This window comes from Nymphaea colorata, chromosome 3, assembly GCF_008831285.2.
Source record: "Nymphaea colorata isolate Beijing-Zhang1983 chromosome 3, ASM883128v2, whole genome shotgun sequence".
Lineage (NCBI taxonomy): Eukaryota > Viridiplantae > Streptophyta > Magnoliopsida > Nymphaeales > Nymphaeaceae > Nymphaea > Nymphaea colorata.
Genome location: NC_045140.1, coordinates 5,596,402 through 5,617,793, shown reverse-complemented (window position 1 = coordinate 5,617,793; position 21,392 = coordinate 5,596,402). Strand labels below are relative to the sequence as shown.

The 21,392-nt window shown below is 38.9% G+C and overlaps 3 protein-coding genes and 1 non-coding gene across 4 annotated transcripts; 1 reads left to right on the top strand and 3 right to left on the bottom strand.

Annotated features, from left to right (window-relative positions):
* Positions 1–2,905: 2,905 nt before the first annotated feature.
* On the top strand, positions 2,906–2,978 carry TRNAK-UUU (transfer RNA lysine (anticodon UUU)). The gene has a single exon. It is a non-coding gene; the product is annotated as a tRNA-Lys (tRNA).
* Positions 2,979–4,987: 2,009 nt separating this feature from the next.
* LOC116250931 (uncharacterized protein At5g48480-like) lies at positions 4,988–6,552 on the bottom strand. The gene is made up of 2 exons (XM_031624927.2): positions 6,179–6,552; positions 4,988–5,580 (listed from the first exon to the last, which is right to left on the bottom strand). Exons 1-2 carry the CDS (start codon positions 6,460–6,462, stop codon positions 5,340–5,342), a joined length of 525 nt encoding a protein of 174 aa, XP_031480787.1. The 5' UTR covers positions 6,463–6,552; the 3' UTR covers positions 4,988–5,339.
* Positions 6,553–12,979: 6,427 nt separating this feature from the next.
* Positions 12,980–18,627, bottom strand: LOC116249864 (glycerophosphodiester phosphodiesterase GDPDL7-like). The gene is made up of 10 exons (XM_031623168.2): positions 18,516–18,627; positions 17,951–18,058; positions 17,199–17,495; positions 16,910–17,016; positions 16,270–16,768; positions 16,092–16,127; positions 15,650–15,931; positions 14,848–14,990; positions 13,769–14,249; positions 12,980–13,528 (listed from the first exon to the last, which is right to left on the bottom strand). The coding sequence occupies exons 2-10, from the start codon at positions 18,042–18,044 to the stop codon at positions 13,227–13,229; spliced, it is 2,241 nt and encodes a 746-aa protein (XP_031479028.1). The 5' UTR covers positions 18,045–18,058; positions 18,516–18,627; the 3' UTR covers positions 12,980–13,226.
* Positions 18,628–19,554: 927 nt separating this feature from the next.
* Positions 19,555–20,004, bottom strand: LOC116251420 (putative lipid-transfer protein DIR1). Its single transcript, XM_031625680.2, has one exon. It carries the CDS (start codon positions 19,980–19,982, stop codon positions 19,659–19,661), a length of 324 nt encoding a protein of 107 aa, XP_031481540.1. The 5' UTR covers positions 19,983–20,004; the 3' UTR covers positions 19,555–19,658.
* Positions 20,005–21,392: the final 1,388 nt, after the last annotated feature.

Genomic DNA, 21,392 nt, shown 5'->3' with positions numbered 1-21,392 from the left:
TATTTTTTCATTGTAGTCATGTTAAATCTTAAACCATGTTGCCTCGGATGAGCACAGATCTGCTTCTTCGGATGCTCACATATGTGGATTTGAATTTGGACTCAAATGCAAATGAAGAAAGGCCATATTTGAATCCAAATCCAAATTTAAATTTCATTATCTCAATCTGGTCTAAATCTTGTCTTCGAATCGAAATCCGAGTCTGAATTTTAAACCAAATCCCATCTATTTTGAAAGGGCATCAGACAGAGTATGTTTATTGAGAACTAAATCTAATCCAAACCCATATCCGAATTTGATAAGATATTTATGATATTGACTTATATATCTAATCCAAATCCAAATCTGATCAGATCTATTTGTTAAATCTGAATCTGGTTTCATGTTTTAATCGAATATTGATCCTGTTCCCAGTTCAGAGATTTGGAACCTGTAAAGTTCGTCATGTTTGCTCCAGAAATGCTAGTGTGATACTGCTTCGTAGAGTCCATTGGTCCATACAACTTCATCTCCCACGATTCCACGGTAATTAAGGATTTCAACCCTCAAATGATTGCCCGTTCTTTCTTGAAGGACTTCAAGCAAGCTTGGGTTTCCCCCCGAGGAACTGTTCTAGATCTGCATGATAGATAGTTTTCACTCAGTTTAAATCTTTTTCTTTTTCTGTCTAAAAGGATGAGTCAGTGAGGGTATATTACCTAGAATTTTAGATGACGTAGTGGAGGAAACTTTAGGTTGGCTTTCATTGAACCTTTTGATCTAATCTATTTTTCACTGTATAAGGGAAGTGATGTTTGCTGATTTGGGTCACCATTAAGTAAGATCAGTTTCTGTAAGAGGGAAACTACTTAACTCTACTAATGAAAATCCATTACTGTTAAAAAAAAGTATCCCATAATCATTGCATGCTTTCAAATTGGTAAGAATGATTTTGTCTTGTGAAAATTCATTTGGTAGATTGGTGTTTTATATTTCCTTTTCACGTATTTCATTTACTGGGCAGGTATAACCCCGTCTCCTTTGCGCCTATATTGGTCAAGCTGCGTATCTTTCAAGGTTCCCACAAGATGCAGGGATGCCATTTACAGAATCCATACCTGTTGCGTTCTCGTTTACATACTTTATCCTCATTACTTCGCAATTGCTGCAAAGTTCTGCTTCGAGTTTAACAATACCAAAGGTTCTCACTTCTCTAGCATGGAGAGTTTTGGAAGTGATTTTACAGAAACCTTGATAAGAAGCCAGCCATGATGGATGAAATGTTTTCAGGTGGAAGTATGTATGTATATAAGTAGCTTCAAAAGCACCCTGTGAGGCTATATCCATTTCCAACATAGAATAGCATAGCAACCAGTTGGCACGGTATCTCAGTCTGATTACAACTAGTGTTTGATACTCTCCACAGACTCCATTTTACTGGCCAGTGTTTGTGGCTGCAGTCATGGCATCCATCACATCAAGCCAAGCTAGATGTTGGGCGCATCCGCAATCATCAAGCAATCCCTGTCTCTGGGTTGTTTCCCTGTCTCTGGGTTGTTTCCCTGTCTTTGTGTTCTCCACGCCCATGTTTAATGCTAAACATGGAGGCGAAGTCTACGTTCCAGAAATAAACTTCCTGCTCCTTGGCTTGCATCATTGTGACAGCTTCTTCCAAAGAGAACACCAACATTGGCAATGCCTATGGTGAGCACCAACAGACCTTAAACTGATTGGAACACAAGTTATTGCTGCCATTCTTACTACCAAACCCACATTATAATCATAAATGTTATTAGTAATCTGTTTTTAGGCTGCAGGCATAGTTGTGGTTGCAATCACGCTAGTTACTTCTTCACTCTTTTATTGTTAATGCTACTGATGATTTGCTAAACCAACCTACTCCTTGTTTCCACTGTTCCGCTTTTATGTTTATGCCACTTGAACTGATCTACTTCTCATCTCTCATCTGCAAATTTGATGAGGGTGGCCGTATTCCCTACTTTTTCTGTCGGCCTCCTTGCAATGTGTGTGTGGCATTATCTACAGAGAAAAAGATATTGCCTATGAAGTGCAACAGAGTCTGTCTTTAGAGTATCTCGAAAGACCTGCTGGTGTTTGTTTGTATCAAATTCTTGCATTTCTTCATCAACCAGCCACACATGAACTGCTGGTGTTTGTTTGAATCAAATTCTTAACAGTGGAATGCTGGTGTTTGTGTTATGGATCGCCAGAACTTGTGAATATCTTCAGAGTCGACATATTGATGACATGCTTGCTTTTGGTTCTTTCTCGCTTTCCTGTTACCACAGGTACCTTTCATCTGAAGCTTTTCTTATTATTTTTCCAATAGAGCTTGAGATGAAGATGTGACCAACATGTTACATGCATAGGTAGGTAGATTATACCTGCATGGATAAGAAAAATTTCGGGGTCTTAAAGCAAACTACTGTGTGAAAAACTTAACTGGAAAGAAGTTAGTCGATCTATCAAGAGAAGCCAGGGGCGGAGGGAGGCGAGGGCCCGGCGAGGCCATGGCCCGACCCCAGGCAATTGAAAAAAAAAGACAATTACATTAAAAAAATTTGAAAATTTTAATTGTGACATGTATTTTTGCATTCGGGTTCAGTTTGACCCTACCCAGATCTAAAGATCGGAGTATTGGCCTGCCCCTAAGAAATTCTGACTCCGCCGCTCAGAGAAGCTACTTACACTTTTAACATAATGGGTACTAGGCGTGATTTTCTCTGCAGAAATGGGACAATAGGATCCTGTGGAAATGAACGGTTAGCTGACAAGCTTAGTAGGGAATAACATATATCGACCGTCCACGTCAATGACTTACATCACTTGAGAATTTGTTGGGATTGGATTCTGCTCTAATAAAGGTAAGGATAATAAAAATAATTATTTTTATTAAGACTAACAAGCCGTCTTAGCTCAGCCGGTAGAGCGCATGGCTTTTAACCATGTGGTCGTGGGTTCGATTCCCACAGACGGCGCATGGAAGACTCCTCCAACCTTTTAATTAATAATGTTTTGAGCCGTCCTATTAATACAAGGTTCAAGAACCGTATTTGCAAAGAACTGTAAATGTCCTAAAACCGAACGCTATTTAATCAAACCTAATCAACTCCTACTCTTCTCGTATTAGCATTGAAGTTCCAGTATCGTCAGCTAGCAAACGGATGCACTTAAATTATTCTTTCATTTGGAACATTTGAAAAGGTAAAAAAAAAATTGATTTTTCCAGTAATTGTATCGTCAGCTGATGATCAATATCACCCTACATTTCTTATCTTCTATGTAAAAATCACATACAAAAGTGAAGATCTGATGCTCCCAGTAACGTCAGCAACCAAACGATCTAATGTCGGCCGATATTTTTTAAGTTTTCAATTTTAAATCATTCAAAGAAGTCCTCATACAATGCGGAAGTACATGGATCATGTCAAAGAAATAATGTTTGACCCGTAAAGCCGATAAAATGAGGTTAATAACCTGCAGCTGATAAAAAAAAAAAAAAAGACCCAAAAGCCTCTTCATTTCCATGTGACTCACAGAAGTGATGTTTGACACCACTTAAGACATGGAGACATAGCGCCATGAAAATCGAATTAGAGACCAATTTTTGGTTATTCACAAACTTGACGAGTTGACTCAATAATTGCTCCAGTTGGCTTGAGATCGTTCTCTCAGTCGTCCACAACTCCAAAGTGAGTTAGCACTAACATTCGAACTACTCAGCTAAGAACTAAAATTGATCTTAACCATTTTGTTTTCTTATTTATTTCTTAAACTAAAGTTTTTATCAAGAACGTAAAAGAAATACTAGTTCAACCGGTTGTAAATATATTCTCACCATCAAATTTTAAACATCTAGAAGCCCATAAAGAATCAGAGGGAAAAATTAGATTAACAACCTCATTCGTGACAAATCATAAGCAAGATCCATTAGGTAGGGGGACAGTATATCAGACATAAAAATTGAAAAACTGACCCAGCAGACAGATCACAGAGTCCCATTGAAATGATTGTCAAAAAAATCTCATGTTTGCCAACTATGACTTTTCATGACTTCCTATGACCCTTGAGGGGTCATTGTTCATTACAACAAATGCTACGAAACCAGAAGTGCGTTCGTTATTTATGACCCCCCATGTGACAGGGAAACAAACCATAAATATGCCCCCTTGAAGCTCATTGTTCATTAGTCCAAACGATACAAAACCAGAGGGCACCAGTGCGTTCTTTATGACCCCCACGTGACCGGGAAACGGATCACAACCACTGTGGGGACCCTAGCACCCGAACAAAATCAAAGAGAGTTCCGGACAGAAAGCTTGCAGCGTTGGCCGCCAAAACCATGAAGAAGAGATGCTTGTTTAGCCCTGGAACTCGTCAAGCCCAGGCATTAAATGAGTGAACGCTAATGCTAATTTTATGATAAGCCAGACTTATAATTCAATTGAAACCCAGGGATACAAACTAGGATATTCTTTTGCGATTCGATTGAAACCCAGATCAACAAAATGAAAAACTACTGAACAAAAGCGTCTTTGAAGCATGATCGCCCATTTAAAAAGTACAACCCAGTTGCAATTCCCAAAACAAGCGTGCCGTCGGCGCCCGGATCAAGGCCGCCCATCTGTCCAAAACTGGAGGTCAACTGAGCGACAATTAAATAGAAGACGTCGGTCGCCCAGACGTGGGCCAGCAGAGTCGAGGATTCTCGGCTACACCCACAGTTTCAAACTGACCATTAAAATAAGAAAGTGGGGAAGCAGACAGAAAAGTGCCAGAAAACGGGGAAAGAAATTTCCAACGTCCGGTTAACCGTCGAAGCCACACGTTCCAATAACGCGAAAGCACGCCACCAAACAGAACAAAAGAGACAAAACCATGCGGAGGAAACACACAAGCATCCCGCAAGAAAACAGCCGCGGAAACCACCATAATTACACAACCGCCATCACCCGCCCAGTCCCGTACGAATGGATGAACGTAAGGGTTTAAAAAAGAACACCACGAGTAGTGAACCATTTCATTAATCAGCTAGATGGACGGCATGAAACGAACCACGTTCCCCTCTTTTTTTTTTCTAAGTTCAGTAGCTGTCCGAGAAGCACGCAGCCGATAAGGGCTCCGGCAACATTTACACAAGGAAATCAGTAAACCACCACTGAAAAGGTCCCGAAGCCACGGGTTAACATCCCGGACGGCAGGGAACCTCACCGGAGAGACCCATTTTAGTACTTTTTAAACCGTTCATTGAAAAAAAAAAAGACTGACACAAGAAGAACGTCGGAAGGCAGACGACCCCGACGGATACTTTCAACAGAGGGCGAGAGAGGGGAGTTGGCCTAGGCCTGGCCGTCAGCCTCGACAGCAGCAGCCTTCGACGGAGATCCGATAGCCCAGACGAAGCCGAACGGGTCCTTCAACTTGGTCGTGTGCCCCCTGCAGCAGCACCGGCCTTCACCGCTGACTTCCTCCGCCACCACAGCACCGGCCTTCACCGCACTCGCCACCGCTGCCTGGACGTCGTCGGTCTCCAGGCACAGCACGAAAGATGCACCACCAAGAGCCTCCACGGATTTCGCCCTGGTTTGTTCCACAAGAGAAAGAAAGACGGAACCGTTAATAACGTCAAAGTCTACGCACTTAGCTTAGGGATACGATCGTCATTTAATAGCTTACGAACCAGGCAATAAACGGCGCGATAAAGGGAAAAAAAATCCTGCTTCTATCAAGGGAACCGAGAAGATCAGAAAGGATTTTTTAAATCTCTCGCATGATTTCTTTTACAACAAAAATGCAATATAATGAGTTTTAAATAGCTCGGAGAAGATACGAAACATGACATAAAGCTTGATGAGACGACACAAGCGCAATAGATTTACGGTCACGATAAAAAAAAAACCCTTACATACGCATCGGAAAGCTTCTGTGAGCTGATAAAATCGTTTTTAAGGCAGAAACAATCATTTCAACGTTTGTTTCTGAAAATCCCGACTCCAGAAGAAATGATCATCACACTCTGAAGAGCCGCTACAAAATTTTGACCCGTTGAAAGAGCAACACAAAACGATGAAAAAGCAAAAACGCGGAGACAGTAAACTACAGAGATAAATACGGCGACAAGCAGCAAGGAAACCAGCAGAAAAAAGAGAGACGAAGTGTCGGAGAAGAAGAGACCAACCCGGCTCCAGACTCCTCAGTCTCGTCGGCGACGAGCAGCTCCACGGCGCCGAGACGGAGACGGGAGAAGAGAATGAGAGGGAGCTCCTGATCAGCCTTCCGCTTCGGGTGGTTGGAGCGCTCAACCTCCTCGGCACCGAAAGCCGCCTTGTAGAAGGCGACGGCGTCGGCGGCCTTGGGAGCCTCAACGACGAGCTTCGGCCTGAGCGCGGAGAAGACCGGGCCCTTCGAGCTCCCGTTCTCTGCTCCGGTCCCGTTCTGGTACTCTCCGCCCTCCTGCGCCATCTCGTTCCCTCGAAAGCAAGAAACCCTAACAATGGAGGAAGGAAGCGAAAACAAGAAGAAGAAGAAGAAGAAAGCGCAGAAAATGAAGATGAAAGCTCCCCGGAGCCGGTACTTATAAAAGCGAAGCCCACGAATCGGACGGTTCAAAATTTTCCACAATATTTTATTTTTTAATCTCTGGTTATTTAATGCCCGTCCTGCACCCGACCAAAAATATCCGGGTTTAGGGTTAGGGTTTCCGTCTGCACTCCAATTTTCCGTTTCCCTAGAATACCCCTACGGAGTACTTCGCATTTGCTCCAAACTGCCCTCACCGGGCCCGAAAAATTTACTTTCGCCGATAAAAAATCTTTTCGAAAAAAGAAAAGGAAGGGAGAAATTCCTCGTATAGTCGTATTCCCGCAATTGTATTTGCTAATTTCCAGATTAAAAAAATACATTTCCAGAATCGGAATATCGTGGGGTTGTCAAGATTTCTGACGAGGGTATTTTGGACTTTTCGTACTTGTCCCGCCTTTTCCCCAATGTCCTTATCCACAGTTTGAGGGCCAGTTCTGTCTTTTCACCACTTGGTTACGTTTTTTCCTATTTTCTATTCCGGAACTCACCTGCTTCCGTTTGTTTATTTCCCTCTCTCTCTCTCTCTCTCTCTCTCCACGAACCATCGGGACGTTATGAGTTGTGGGGACCATTTTCGGAAGTGGGCCCCCTTCTAGTCCTACCGGTATTTGCCCGCCACGTTTGCTCGATCACGTTCTCCTTCACAGGTGCGTGCTAGTGAACACTAGTCGAGTCCAAGCTCCACTCGGCTTGAGCTCGAGAATACATCCATGGAAGTAGCTCGGGCTCGACCCTTACCTGTTGAACTCGAGCTCGACTCCGTTAAAGTTGGACGAACTCATTTGAAAAAAATTGATATTCATCGTTACGTGTTAAGCTCAAACTTGATTTAATTAGGCTAGACAAACCCATAAACTTGTTTGAATATATGGACTTGATTATGACTCGACAAACTCAATTAAGGCTCGAACTCGACTCGATAGTGACATCTTGAGCTCGAACTCAACTCTATTATTTGAACTCAACTCAACTCGTTAAGCAAATGACTCGACTCGAACTCGTTCACCAGCTAAGCTTGAACGAGTTCAGCTTGAGTAGTGCGACTTGTTGTTCACCATAGTGCTACTACAACAGTCGCTAAGTGGTTGGTGTTTTTTTTTTTTTATGGGAAAATTTTTTCGAAGTGAACTCTTAAAATATTCGTTGTAATTTTTACGTGTTTAACTCAAGCTCCACTCTACTCGGTTAAAGCTCAACAAACTCATTGGAATAAAATTGATATTTATCGTTACGTGTTGAGCTCAAGCTCGATTCAATTAGGTTAGACAAACCCATAAACTCGTTTGAACATATGGACTTGATTAAGGCTCGGCAAACTCAATTAAAGTTTGAACTCGACTCGACAGTGATGTTTTGAGCTCGAACTCAACTCGATTATTTAAACGAGTTGATTCATGAACTCGAGTTCGACTCGTTAAGCAAATGACTCGACTTGAACTCGTTCATTAGCTGAGCTTGAACGAATTCATTCGACTCGTTGTTCACCCTCATGCTACTACGACAGCCGGCTAAGTGGTCGGTGCTTTTTTTTTTTTGGGAAATTTTTTTTGAGGCAGACTCTTAAAATTCGTTGTAATTTTTACGTGTTTAACTCAAGCTCCACTCCACTCCGTTAAAGCTCGACAAACTCATCTGAATAAAATTGATATGTATCGTTATGTGTTTAGCTCAAACTCGATTCAATTAGGCTCGACAAACCCATAAACTCGTTTGAACATATGGACTTATGCTCGGCAAACTCAATTAAAGTTTGAACTCGACTCGACAGTGATGTGTTGAGCTTGAACTCAACTCGATTATTTAAACGAGTTGATTCATGAACTCGAGTTCGACTCGTTAAGCAAATGACTCGACTCGAACTCGTTCATAAGCTGAGCTTGAACGAATTCAGCTTAAGTAGTTCGACTCGTTGTTCACCCTCATGCTACTACGACAGCCGGCTAAGTGGTCGGTGCTTTTTTTTTTTGTGGGGGAAAATTTTTTAGAAGCGGACTCTTAACATATTCGTTGTAACTAAAAACGAACTTTGCTTTTTCTTGTATTAAATTCTCCACAGTTTATCAGATTTATTATCCTTGGAAAATGGTACAAGAATATGCCTAACTTTAACTGATAGAAAGAACACATCATTTGTTAAGTAATAATAAAAAGTTAAGTGATTTTTGTACAACATTTATTTAGTAAATAATGTTGGGAAAACTTGGACGAGCAATCAATTTGCAGCTCCTCTTTTATTCAATGTAGTTGAAGCTTCTTTATCATTATTGATTCAAGTTTATTCTCTAAAAACTACTCCGTTTGAGAAGTTTGATCTTACGTCGAATATTGTGACAGATGTTTTAAAACATATAAAAGGGTTGTCAAGTGCTTTTTTTGTCCTTATTTTTATTTATTTTGAGTTGAAACTGAAGTTGCTAAGAAGCAGATTGGGATTCGTTAAAACAATAGTTTTGGTTTAATAGGTAAATGTTTTTTTTTTAAGTGACTGTCTAGCAATTCAGAAAAGAACCCATTTAGTGTTTCTGACATTTCTACCTAGTTAAAGGTCTAACTATGTTCATGCTTTTCCAGTAGTTGCATTCATTGAAATTTTTAGTTTTTACTTCCCAAATAAATGACTGATTCAAGAAGTTAACTGTCTCATCTTAGCCCTACTTTGATGAATGAAACAATATTTATCCTTTGATAACAGTAACAAATTATTACGGTTTCACTAGTATATAAATTTGCCTCATCAATTTGTTACTATTGTCATACAGCTCTTACTTACATTCATAAACACAAGTGGCATCTATCTTGCCTCTTATGTCGTTAAAAATGAAAATAATGTTTAAAGTGTCTTCAAAAATTAATTGTGCTGCTACTTGAAATTGTCTCCCACATAAACCTCTTGATTGTAGCTCCAAGATTTTTTTATTTTTTATTTTTACAAAATTAACTACATTGTTTTGATCAACACTTGAAATTAATGTACAAACTAAAATTTCAAAAAGCCCAAGAAACTTAGTAGTTCATCTTTTAGCTTTGGCAGAATCGTCTACACACGCATGTGCGCCCACTCACACACATCCAATTAGAAATGGCGTATATCTGGTTCGGTTATATAGGACAGCCTCACAAGATATAGGTCACTGCTTCATGGTCAATTGAAAATTTGTTAATGGTACTATGTAGGAGAGTGTTAATTCAAAGAACCTATTGCCAAGGGCTATCAAGGTGGTGTTTGAGAGATTCGCTCACTTCGAAAATAACATATATCAAGTGTTTCCCTGTAGCTAAACTAACCCAAGATTACTCGATTTCTACTCTTAAAGGAGATCTTTTATTTTTTCAGGTGTGGGCACCGAGTGGGCAATACCTTCATAAGCTAACCAAAAAAAAAAATCTAAGTTCATATTGATATATCAGCAAAATTTTCTCACTTAAATATTGGTCTCCTTTAAAAATCTAAAATTGTATAACTAGTGCCTTTTTAGCTTGAATTTTCTAGCCCATGGATCCATTTGAGGGGTTCATAAAAGTACCTGTAGGTCCAAGTAATGAGGTGTCTCCTGTACCAGCATTTCAATATTAAAGCCAATATATAAGTCACATGAGTAATTTACTAAGGTCCCCACACCTATGTCGCCATATTGATATGGCAAAGCGAATACTTGGACATACCTTGGTACCTTTCGGATCAAACTTCATCACAAATGCTTATTTTACTTGATTTAACTTATTTCTAACTTATTTTCATTTTGTTTTTGTGAGTTAGTAATCATTAACATGTACATTACTTGTTTATTTAAATATTGTTTTTATTTGGAATTTTTTAATGGTATTTTGCATATATATATATATACATACCCTATCTTACTCTACCACCCATACCCAAACCTGTATCTACATCCAATTTCAAGCTTCTTGTAAATGAAGTTTTGAAAGATTTACTAGCCTTGAAGGAGTTGAAAGTGGAATAGGCATCTTAAGTGGCATCGAGATGGCTGGTTGAGTTAAGGTCCTATTGTTGCATGTCGCTAGTTCGATTCTTAAGGGCATTATGTAACAACATTTTAAGTGATGAGGTGCGATATCCAATTTGAAGGGTATACTATTGCCACCGCTAATGCCGAAGCAGTCTAAAACCCGGAGGTAAGGGAATGGAGTACCTTCGGCCCTCTCTCTCTCTCTCTCTCCATAGCCAAAACATATACACCTTGAAGACAAGAGGATTTGCTTAGGGTTAGCATGTTGGTCAAGCGATTTAGTCTCTTGACTAAGCACCATTTGAGAGTATAATACCAAGTTGAAATTAACCTCCCTTTTTTAATTTCAAAAACTATCGCACAGGCCAAGTAAAAGCTTTTGTAAAATTTGTATGGTACATTTTAATTTTTTTTCATAACTCGGTGAGGTGGCAGTTTTATTTATTTATTAATTTTAATAAATAAGTATAATCTTGTTTTTTTCATTTTTCTTTCTTAGGAAATGGGAAAAATAAAAACAAAATTAAACTACCGAACTGTTGTAATATGATAATCTAAAGGACCACGGAAGTCATTTTACCATATTACATTAAGTGGCTTTCATTTTATCTATTTTGAGGATAGCTAAATGTATGCTTCAAATTCAAACATTTGAGATGATTGCTTTAATTTAATATAACTTAATCAATGGATGGCGGTTAGCCAGAGGTGAGGCCACCCTCCTTCCCCGCACCCTTAGGATTCAGAGTTGCTTTGGCTCTTGGGTGGCTATCGTTCATTCTTTAACTCGAGTATCATACTGCCACCATTTGCAGTCTAGAAAAGTAGCATCAAGAAGAATCAAACTAAAGATGTGCCGTGAGTGTGACTCTCAGGCCGACCAGTTATTACTACATTGAGATTTGGCCACCCATTTTGACCTCCTTTTCTACTGAAGCCGGATACCCCTAGCATATGATTTTCGTATTTGTATAATATATGTAACTGGCTCAGACCTTTATCAGATCTCAGTGGATATCAGACTCATATTTGGATTCAGTCATAAAAGTGCACACTTAATTTGATTTTAATTCATAATGAGATCCAGATTGCTTTGCCATGAATAGTCTAAATTGTTTCAGAATTAGATTTCTCCGATCCATTTACATTTCTAGCTGAATTCTTACTTTAGTTGAACTCCCTAAATCGGTCTCCCTGATTTATACAGTGATTCACAATCACACATTTTAGGAATGAAAAATGTTAAAATAGAAAAAAAAATATATTTCTATCTTTTATTTTCGGAAAAAAAAAATCGAAAACTGGGTATTCATCTCTCACTAATTCTGTGTAGGTCAATACCAAGAAAAACCTTTTCTTTGAATCTTGATGTAAATGGCAGTGGCCAATTCGAACGCAGTTTCATGAAGCACTTCAACTGAGCTCACCTTCAAACTCACCCCAATGAAGTGAACAGCCATGTGCCTTCTCTTGCTTTTTTTTTTTTTTTTATCTCTAATACAAGCTCATATTCTAGTCCAATTAGCCTAGTTCAGATTTAGATATATGTTTGCTAAACCCCTTATGCGTAATTCATTCAAGTTCTTGCAGGAAAAAGGAAACAAAAGTCTAGATGAAAATTCTGGTCAATTAGCGAAGCGGCAAGGAAATTGTAAGCGCATTTGTGATAACTACTGTTCTTAGTGCACTAAGTACAGTGAAAGCTTGCCAAAGAGATGGACCTTTGCTAGACCCAAATGAATTTAGAACCAGAACTGACTTTTCGATGCCAGTACTGGTAGGGATGTACAAGAGCTGAGTCGAGCTCGAGCTTGGTATGCTCGACTCAACTAAACTCATATATTGCTCGGGCTCAAGCTCAAGTCGAGCAGTATATGGTCATCTCGAGCTTGAAAGACAAGCTCTACATGTTTAAGCTTGTTTACCAACTCTTCATTTGACTTGATCTCTTTCCTTGTTAAGGCTGGACACCAGGTCGGGCACCCGGTACCCTGCCCAATAGGTACCCTAGCCGACTAGGGCCGATGCCCAGGCCTAGGTCTGGTTGGACCTAGGTCTGGTTGGAATTGCCATAGACAGGAAAGCCCATTCTGGTAAACAAATCGAAAGTTTGATCCGACATTCACTTCCTCTTTTCTAAACTTCACTAGTTCAGAGAGTTCCAAGTTATTTAGGCAGAGATGTCCAAACCAGTATTCACAGAGATCATATACACTTCCTACTTGACTGATCGTTTGCTTTCTTGAAGGATGTTGACGTCAAACAACTAGTAACATTCTCAATGGGGCTTCATCCATCCAATTCCTAACTACTGTAATAACATAATAACAGTACCAGTGCAAGAGTCATGCAGATGCTTTTGTATCTGTCACTTCACATTAATTATGAGAAAAAGGTTCACAGCATGAGCCACACGATGTCGCTGCCACTTGTACCTCTTATTTGTATTGATGCCATGAAAGTGAAGAATCAATTCGGGCACAAAACAAGAAAGACTTTTGAGAATCTTGGCCTGATTTAATTGCTCAAGCAAAGTAAATGTATCGAGCTATTTTAACAAGCCTCGATCAACAAGTCTGTCACTCTCTCTCACTCACTTTCTTTTTTAATCTATAAGATAGAAGTATTACAATTCCAGGGAGGAAAAAATATCAATGGGAACAACTCAAAACCAATTTATATATTCAGTGAAACAATACTGAGTGCCATCATAATTAGAGATAGCACTATGTTCACTCCAAATGCTGGATGGCCACTGGGGAGAGAAGATTTTTCTGGAGCAGCGGCTGGTGATTCGTGAGACACGATCGACACTGGTGGCAGGGGTGGTTCACTGACATCAGATACGCTGAGGACTGGAGCTGGTGCTTCTGCTGGTGGCAAGCCATCGGAAGCTGAAACACTTGAAAGAAGATTATTTGGCTGGATGGATAAGATGGTGTATTGTGTGTTCTTGTCAGGCTTGAAACATCCACTCCCTGCATAATTTAAGCAGATGTTTTAGTTCCACAGGTAACTTGAAATTCCAAACAATTATAATAGGATTTGTTAGGATATGATATTTGTGAACCAGAAATGTGAAAGTAAAGAACTTTGATACATCCAAATGAATCCTATATCATCGCCTATGCACATCCACTACATATAAGAAAAGCATTTGATCTGTTAAATCACAATTTCAACGAGGAACCCATTATCTACAAGTTCTGTAGACTTACTCAAGTAATTGCTCGCAGTTGCAGGAAATTCAGTTACGAGGCCATCAACTTTCAGTTCTCGAGCAAAAGTTGCAAGCTCAACCGATGGATCAGAGAGAAAATCAAAGGCCAAACTCACGTACTCATTTCGAAGTACGGAGACATAAACAGAGATGTTCTTTGCATGCATTTTTTCTACTACATCAGTAAAGCCTGTAACGAAGAAGGCTGAGCTTATCACCAGTGAGGGTCTGGCAACGTTAACTGCCTCTGCAAACTGCTTAATATCATCTAAAGCAGGTGTGCTTGCATCACTGATTACTTTTTCAATGTTGTATACTCCTTTGTAACTTGTTTGCTGCTTAAACTTTTTAAGTACAGAGCTATCATCTGATTGTATGAAGACTTTTTGTGCAGTTTGCTTGTCATAACTGGCATTGCTCAAGGCACTGATAACTGCATCTGATATGTCAAATCCATTATTGGCCAGGAAAACTGCATTCTGCACATCACCAAATTAGTCAGTAACAAGATATTGAACAAAAGGGCAAATAAAGTAAACAGATTTATATGGAGTAACTCAATTTAGGGATATTTAACTGCCATTATGCAAAGAAACTAGAACCCTTCGAGAGTGGGTTAAGTTACTGAAATGCTAATGCAAACAAGAAACGGCTTCCAGACTGCTGGATAACCTGAGTTCTTCAAACAGCACATTTTCACAGTTCAAGCCTGATCAAGTTGAGTTGAGATTGGCTCCTAATATGGCATTAATTGTTTAACTTAGCTAATAATGATTAGGCCAGGCCGTAAATGTCACCATCCTGCCAAAACTCCTGCAACCGGGACAGGTCCTCAGGGGCACCCCGATTTCTAGATTGAGAGATTGACCCAGTCTAGTGCAGTTTGTAAATGGGCCTTAGGCGTTAAACCGGCCAAGCTTCTAGGCTTCTTAAGTTAAATCCAAGAGTTCTTTATCATTTCTTCATTCTTCTGAAAAGAAATTATTTCTTACTTGTAAAAGATGCGATTTTCTACATAGACAATGTTTAGTCATAGAAGATATTGTAAATAGAGAATGCCCCAAGCTACGTGCTCACCTGAATGTCAAGGAGGACACCAGAAACTGACTTTTCCTTTGCAAAAGCGAGGAAATCAGCCAATGTCATAAACTTTCCTTGGTTCTTGTACGCTGGGTTTCTCCTTAAACCTGTTTCTGTTTCAATCTGGCTGCTTAACACAGCTGCAAGTCAGAAAGACTAAATGTTACTAAAACATTTTGTTGGATTTAACAAATTTGGAAGGAGAAAAGCATAAGTTCCACCACAATATGAAAGGCAAAAAAAAAATCATGCAAAGCTGCCCATATGGAGGTGAACTTTATACAAACATTCTTATTACCCATGCAGCAGAATTATTACAAACACATTGTAAAGACACACCAAATATTAATCCCAACAGATGTTGCTCATAATTTGTATTTTGTGATAATTTTATAAAATATGAAAATCCTTAACTTAATAGTAAAGCTGCTGAAAGAGTATAGGTGAATAAGGACACTGGAAATAGATAACAAACAATAAAATGAACCAGTTTTTCTTCCTTTTAATTGCCAAGCTGAAGCTAAGCAGAATTTTACAGGTTTATGCGGGGAACCCTGCCCCAGATATTAAACTTTTCACCATTTGGGTGTCAGTATTATTATCAGAAATTTTTGGGCCAAAAAAACTGGATTCAATTATTTGGAATTTGTTACGTCAGTAGGTGAGCTAGAAAGTAAGGCTTGACGATTGACAGTATATTTCTATGCTTTAGTTAGCTAGTTCTAATCTTACTTCATAAAGACAACGATAAACTTAGTGAGGAAGGGACTGTTTATAATGCGGTTTTTAGGATACGTGCCTGACAGGGTCTGAATCTCAGCCCAGGTGAGATCAATTGAGAAAATGCCTCTACTTTCTTGGATCTGTGGGATTGATCGAGCGCGTGACGCGAATGCATTCATTGCTGTTGTGCCAACCATGAGATCTATGTTCCTCAGGCAAACCGGTATACCATCTTTTGTCATTTGCACGGCACAATCAATCACATCAGCACCATCTTTCACAGCTTGCTCATAGGCAAGATCTGTGCAGCCAGCAAAGACTCCACTTGCACCATTATGTGTTATAACCAGAGGTTTTTCTGCAAGCCATTGGATGTAAATTGTCAAGTTAGAATGTCCATCACTTGCTCAGTTATATGCGTTCAAACACTTCGTCAACCTCCTCATTGCTGCACATATGCACTGTAAGTGCAAACATGCACATAAAAAAATAGCTCATATAGAAAGTAAGAAACTCACCACTTTCAGTTGCTGTGTTGTTAACGCCAATGCAACCTATAATGGTAAAAATAGAAGATCAGAAGGTTAGAGGACCTGACTATTGATTTTAAGTTAGAAGGATATGAAGCATTAGTGTAACATTATGTAACCATTCTCATGAAACATAGAAAACTAGGAATGAGCTGAGAAGTCTCACCAATTGCCTCGGATGCTGTTGAAGGAAAGTCAGTAAGCACACCATCTACAGAGAAATCTCCATTGCTTACAAATTGCACGTACTCTCTTATGGGATCATAACTGTAGTTATAGCTAGCAGGAGCATCATTTGCAAACCCGTATGCATAAACTGCCAGCCCCACTTTGTGAGCATCATTTACAAGAGAAGTGGCAGGCTGCAGATACCCATCCTTAACAGGCCATATGTAGCTCTTAGGAACAAGAATTCCAGACGCGAATGCTTTGACAGACGAAAGGTCAGCCAAGATTGAACCATATGTTTTATTGGTTGTAGGTTCCACATCATCTGCCTCCATAAACCGAAAAATCAGCTTTGTTTTTCCTGCTGGTACTAATCCTTTGATATTTTGGAGAAAAGCAACCTCTGGGGAGGAGATAAAATCAATAACCATGCTCATAGTTGCACTCTGAATATATGTTGCTGCACTTAGATTCTGCTGCTTAAAGAATGAGTCATACTGCAATAGAACAAAATTTCTGTAAGTGGAGATCAACTTAGACATGAAAAGTTATGAACTAATTGACACTTGATCATGGAATACCAAGAGAAATGCCATGAAATTATAGTAAAGCCCCTGACTATTAGAGATGAAGCACACCTGGACATTAACCCAGAGACGTACTCTGCGCCCTCCAACATCCTGAAGAGTAAGCATCGGTACCGAATTGTCGAAGACGCTGGGACGCGTGAAAATGCTCTGGGTCACTGTTTATACACAGCAAAGAAACTTACAGTTTTTCCCAAAACTAACACATGCTTATCTAAACTAAATCAAAGTAAACAACATAAATTTCATAAAAGCTGGTTGAACCAACTAAGCTATGATGATTTTTACAGTCTTCGGTTTTGAAATTATCCAGATAAAGAGACAGAAAACTGTCACTTACAGGTGACCTTGCTGAACAGCTGCTTTGTTGTGAAGTCATTCGTGAACCAGCCGTGAAGCTTGTTTCCATTGACAGTGTAGGTGTTATCACCCTTTGGATAAACCGTGGCAATGTTTGTAGAGTTGTCCAGTCTCAAATCACCTTGGCATATGCCGACGTTGTCCTTTGTGAGTTGCAGGTCACAGAAAAGAATAGCACCGGGCAAGCTGATTGCTGATGCAAAGTCATATGAAAGATCACTAGAGTCTGGGAACAGCCCCGAGTATCCACCTCGCGCTATTACTGCTGGCGTATCACCTGCAGCAAAAAGAAAAATATCCACTAAACTTCACAAAAATGGGACAAACGTTTCCTATATTGTTTACGAAATCATGTTGACACCTTTGATAATATTGACAAAACATAGACAAGAAACAAATCAATGCTTGGTGCAACTGTATGAATGTCTATATTTTGATTTATTTGTCACCATTTTCAATTTATTATGTGACTTGAAATTTGATGTCTGAGTAGATCAATATATCACAATTCATGAACATCAGGCTGCTTGGAAAATGATCCAATAGAGCAAGCCGCAGGCTAAAATTTTACATATACAAGAATAGCAAGCAGATCATTCTAAAACAAGATCCAAAAATGACTTTTTCTAAGCTGGTGGGTAGCTTTCTTTTTTTGTCACTGTTTAAGTTTTGATATCAGAAGATGCATAGGAAAGAAGGTGTGCCGAAATCCATGAGCCGCAGAAATGGTACCGCTCAATGTCTTCCACTGCTGCGAAGATTGCTGAGCCACTGCAAGTTGGAACATAAACAGCGCCAGGATCAAGTATCGCTCCATTTTCCCCATGCAGATCCCTCGACCTGGAAATTCCACAAATCGTTTAATCCAAATACCACCAAAAAGGAATCATGCTCCTCTTCTGAAACCAATAACGTAATTCCTTGACAAACCAACCAAAGAACAAAGAAGCAATCAAAGAAGAAAAACTGAAAAAAGGTTTTAGCTTTCAGATGGCATATAATTTACCAAAAGCAGAAGCTTGGTGCATGAACTATGCCATGAAAAATAAATCAAGGTTTCATATTATTTTGAGGAAAAGAAAAGAAAAAAAAAACTACTTATCAATAAATTAACGTGAAACGGTAGCAATAGAGAAGCAAGAACCGTTTTCACCTTGATAACCAATGAAGATTAAATCGAGTTAAAACTCCCGCATAATAAATTAAACAACCAACATGACTTCAATTCAGCTAATTAACTTCAGAAATGAATTTCATAATCTAGCAAAACGAAAGAAAATAACAATACTACGATCACCTTAGAGGGAGAAACTAAACGGAGGCCGTTCCTTCTGGACGTGAGGGTCTGCAACAGCTCCTTCCCCGTCCTATCCCCAACGGCCACCAATTTCATAGCCTAACTCCCACTAACGTTTATAAGGAACCCCGGCCAATCAACTCTTGACACGTCATCGGCTGCCCGTTTTAAGGAGGGCCCCCCAAACGGATGGCTCCAAAGGAGCGAAGCCGTTTTTGTTCGGTCGTCTCCCGACAGCCTCGCCTCTTCTGTTTTTCTTCTTTATTACAAAAAAAAAAAAAAAGGAAATTTTGAAAAGTTTCAGGCTCAATTTCTCTGTTATAATCTAAAAAAAGATGCTTAATTTTTTAATGAAGCGTTCTAAAAGAAAAAAACCAGCCGTATAATACAAAAATATAAGTTAATGATATAAAACAATTTTTTCACAAAAAAAAACATGATTTGATTAAAAAAATCATATAATTAGTAATAATGTAATGGAGGTAGCGAGTGGCCTAAGAGGTGCCACGTGATCAGGTACCATCGGAACGATGACGTGGCACCTCAAAAATAGTAAGTGTCCATAACAGCTCACGGAACCGAACTAACTAATTATTATAAATTATAAATAATAAATTCAAAATGTAATTCAAATATATATATGTATATATATATATATTCACACCTTACAAACAAAAAATCAAGTTGATTGAACAATTTACAATCGAATATATATTTTTACGCGCTTATGAGAACAATGACTACCGGGTACTTACTGCAGCTTGAAGAAAATGTCTCCGATGTCAAATAATTATTTGGATAAATGGTTCTTCTTTTATTTTAAATTGATAAAAAAAAATTGTAATGGCCGACATTGGGTATCTTTTACATTTCCATTTTGTTATAAACAAATTCAATTTATAACTAGTCATTGATAAACTGAGGCACTAAGTGTTTCCAGTGCTAAACCCACACATAACATGTAAAGATCAATCGATATTAATGAAGATGTTCTTATGCTCTCAGAATTTTGGCCCATTAGATTGAACAACTAAAGAGAAAAAACAAGGAAAGTTTCGGCGTGCATTGGATCTATAATGCGATGAACATACAAATTTTTATTTTTGGATTCATTGGATCACTTAGCACATTTACTTGGGCATCTTAGCAAGGATTTGGCACCGGGATTCCACACTTCCCTGGGAGTTGCATAGCAAGATCAGGGTCAATTCCGAGAGCAGGCAAGATCATGGAGTTCCTGTAAGAGCAAAGGCAAGGCAAGTCAGCTGCAGCTATGGCTGCGCAGCACGCCGCCGACGGAGCCGCCGGCGGCTGACATCCATTGGCGGTCACAGACGGCTTGCAGGCCAGCAACCCATCCTCGGTCATGTTGCACAGGCTTTGGCTACGAGCTGAAGCCATGCATGAACTGAGGACCAGAATTGCCATGGTCACTGAAACCATCGCCAACCTCAGCTTCATCTCCATTGCCCCTCTAATTTGCCTTCAATTTTGCGACTTATGATCGATAAGTTCGCACCAATCATGGGTTTTAAATAGCCATTGTACTGGAATGTTATGGCCCGTGATCCAAAATTGGACTCATTCTAGCATGAGTGATCACGGGCTTTGTTTTTTTTAAGTTGGTGAAGAATGTCTGCTCTTTGTTTTGTCAGTCAGTAATAAAAAAGTGAGATTGGACTGTCATTGTACTCCATCCTCCAAACGATGTAATTTTATTGAAATATTAGCCAAGTATTCCTTAGAGGGATAGAACCAGGTAGAAGTGATTCCTATGAAATTAACCACTGGGAAGTGGGGATGTCAATATATCCGATTTCAATTGGATATTCGACCGATCCGATATAAAAGTCGGATATGAAAAAAAAATAATATTCGATTAAGAAATCAGATTAGATAACAGATTTGGATATACATAAATATCCGATCGGAATCCAATCATATTCATTTTTAGACAAATATCCTACATTTAATGCTATTAAATTTTTAAAATTGGCAAAATCGGTTTCAAAATTTGAATTTGGATATAAATATAGAAATCAAATTCGGATCGGATTCAAATTGTAAAATCTGATTTCTGATTCGGATTCAGATATGGCTTTTCTTTATTCGAATTCAAATCCAATCCCAAATATGTGAATACCGGAAAAAACAGATATGATTAAGGATATATCCGATCCGTTGACATCCTTAGTGAGAACAATTTTTTTCCTCCTATCATCTGTCACATTCATCTATCACATTGCTGACAATTAGCTTTGCCATCATATATATATATATATATATATATATATAGAGAGAGAGAGAGAGAGAGAGAAAGAGAGAGAGAGGGAGGGAGAGAGAGATGAGAACAAGACACTTAGATAAAAACTAACCCTTCCATTTTTTGTTAGAAAATTATTTTAAATAAAATATAAACATCTTAACATATGTATTAAAACCATTTTGACATAACTGAATCAAGTTGTTTTTTATGAAAAATGTTGATTTTTCTATTATCAAATTGTTAATGTTGTGAGAGTCATTCATTTTTAAGTATTATAAAAGCAGTACTGAAGTCCAAAAAATGATCGAATTATTACATTCTTTGCATCAAGATTTAGATTTCTAAAAAAAAACACTTTAAATATTATATTAAAAAACCTGGTTTTTGTCCTTAACCTATTAGTTTGTGTTATATATATATATATATATATATATATATATATATATATAAACTGAATGGTAACATCCAGTTTGTGTAACCCATCTGATGGCTCAGATTTCCCTTCCTCTTTTCATTCTATCTCTTTCCCTCTCACATCCTTTCTCATTTCCTGCGAGCCTATTCCACCGACGACGGCTCTCCCCTTTTGCCCGCGGGTAGATGGTGGTGCG

Bases quoted from the DNA above. Each gene is read 5' to 3' on its own strand.
- LOC116250931 (XM_031624927.2), bottom strand. From the start codon at position 6,462: ATGGCGCAGGAGGGCGGAGAGTACCAGAACGGGACCGGAGCAGAGAAC. The intron at 5,581-6,178 runs GTTGGTCTCTTC...GGAACAAACCAG, and splicing joins ACTGAGGAGTCTGGAGCCGG to GGCGAAATCCGTGGAGGCTC.
- LOC116249864 (XM_031623168.2), bottom strand. From the start codon at position 18,044: ATGGGGAAAATGGAGCGATACTTGATCCTGGCGCTGTTTATGTTCCAA. The intron at 17,017-17,198 runs GTAAGTGACAGT...GTGTATAAACAG, and splicing joins GCTGTTCAGCAAGGTCACCT to TGACCCAGAGCATTTTCACG. The intron at 16,769-16,909 runs GTGTGCTTCATC...GTTCTATTGCAG, and splicing joins GTCTCTGGGTTAATGTCCAG to TATGACTCATTCTTTAAGCA.
- LOC116251420 (XM_031625680.2), bottom strand. From the start codon at position 19,982: ATGGAGATGAAGCTGAGGTTGGCGATGGTTTCAGTGACCATGGCAATT.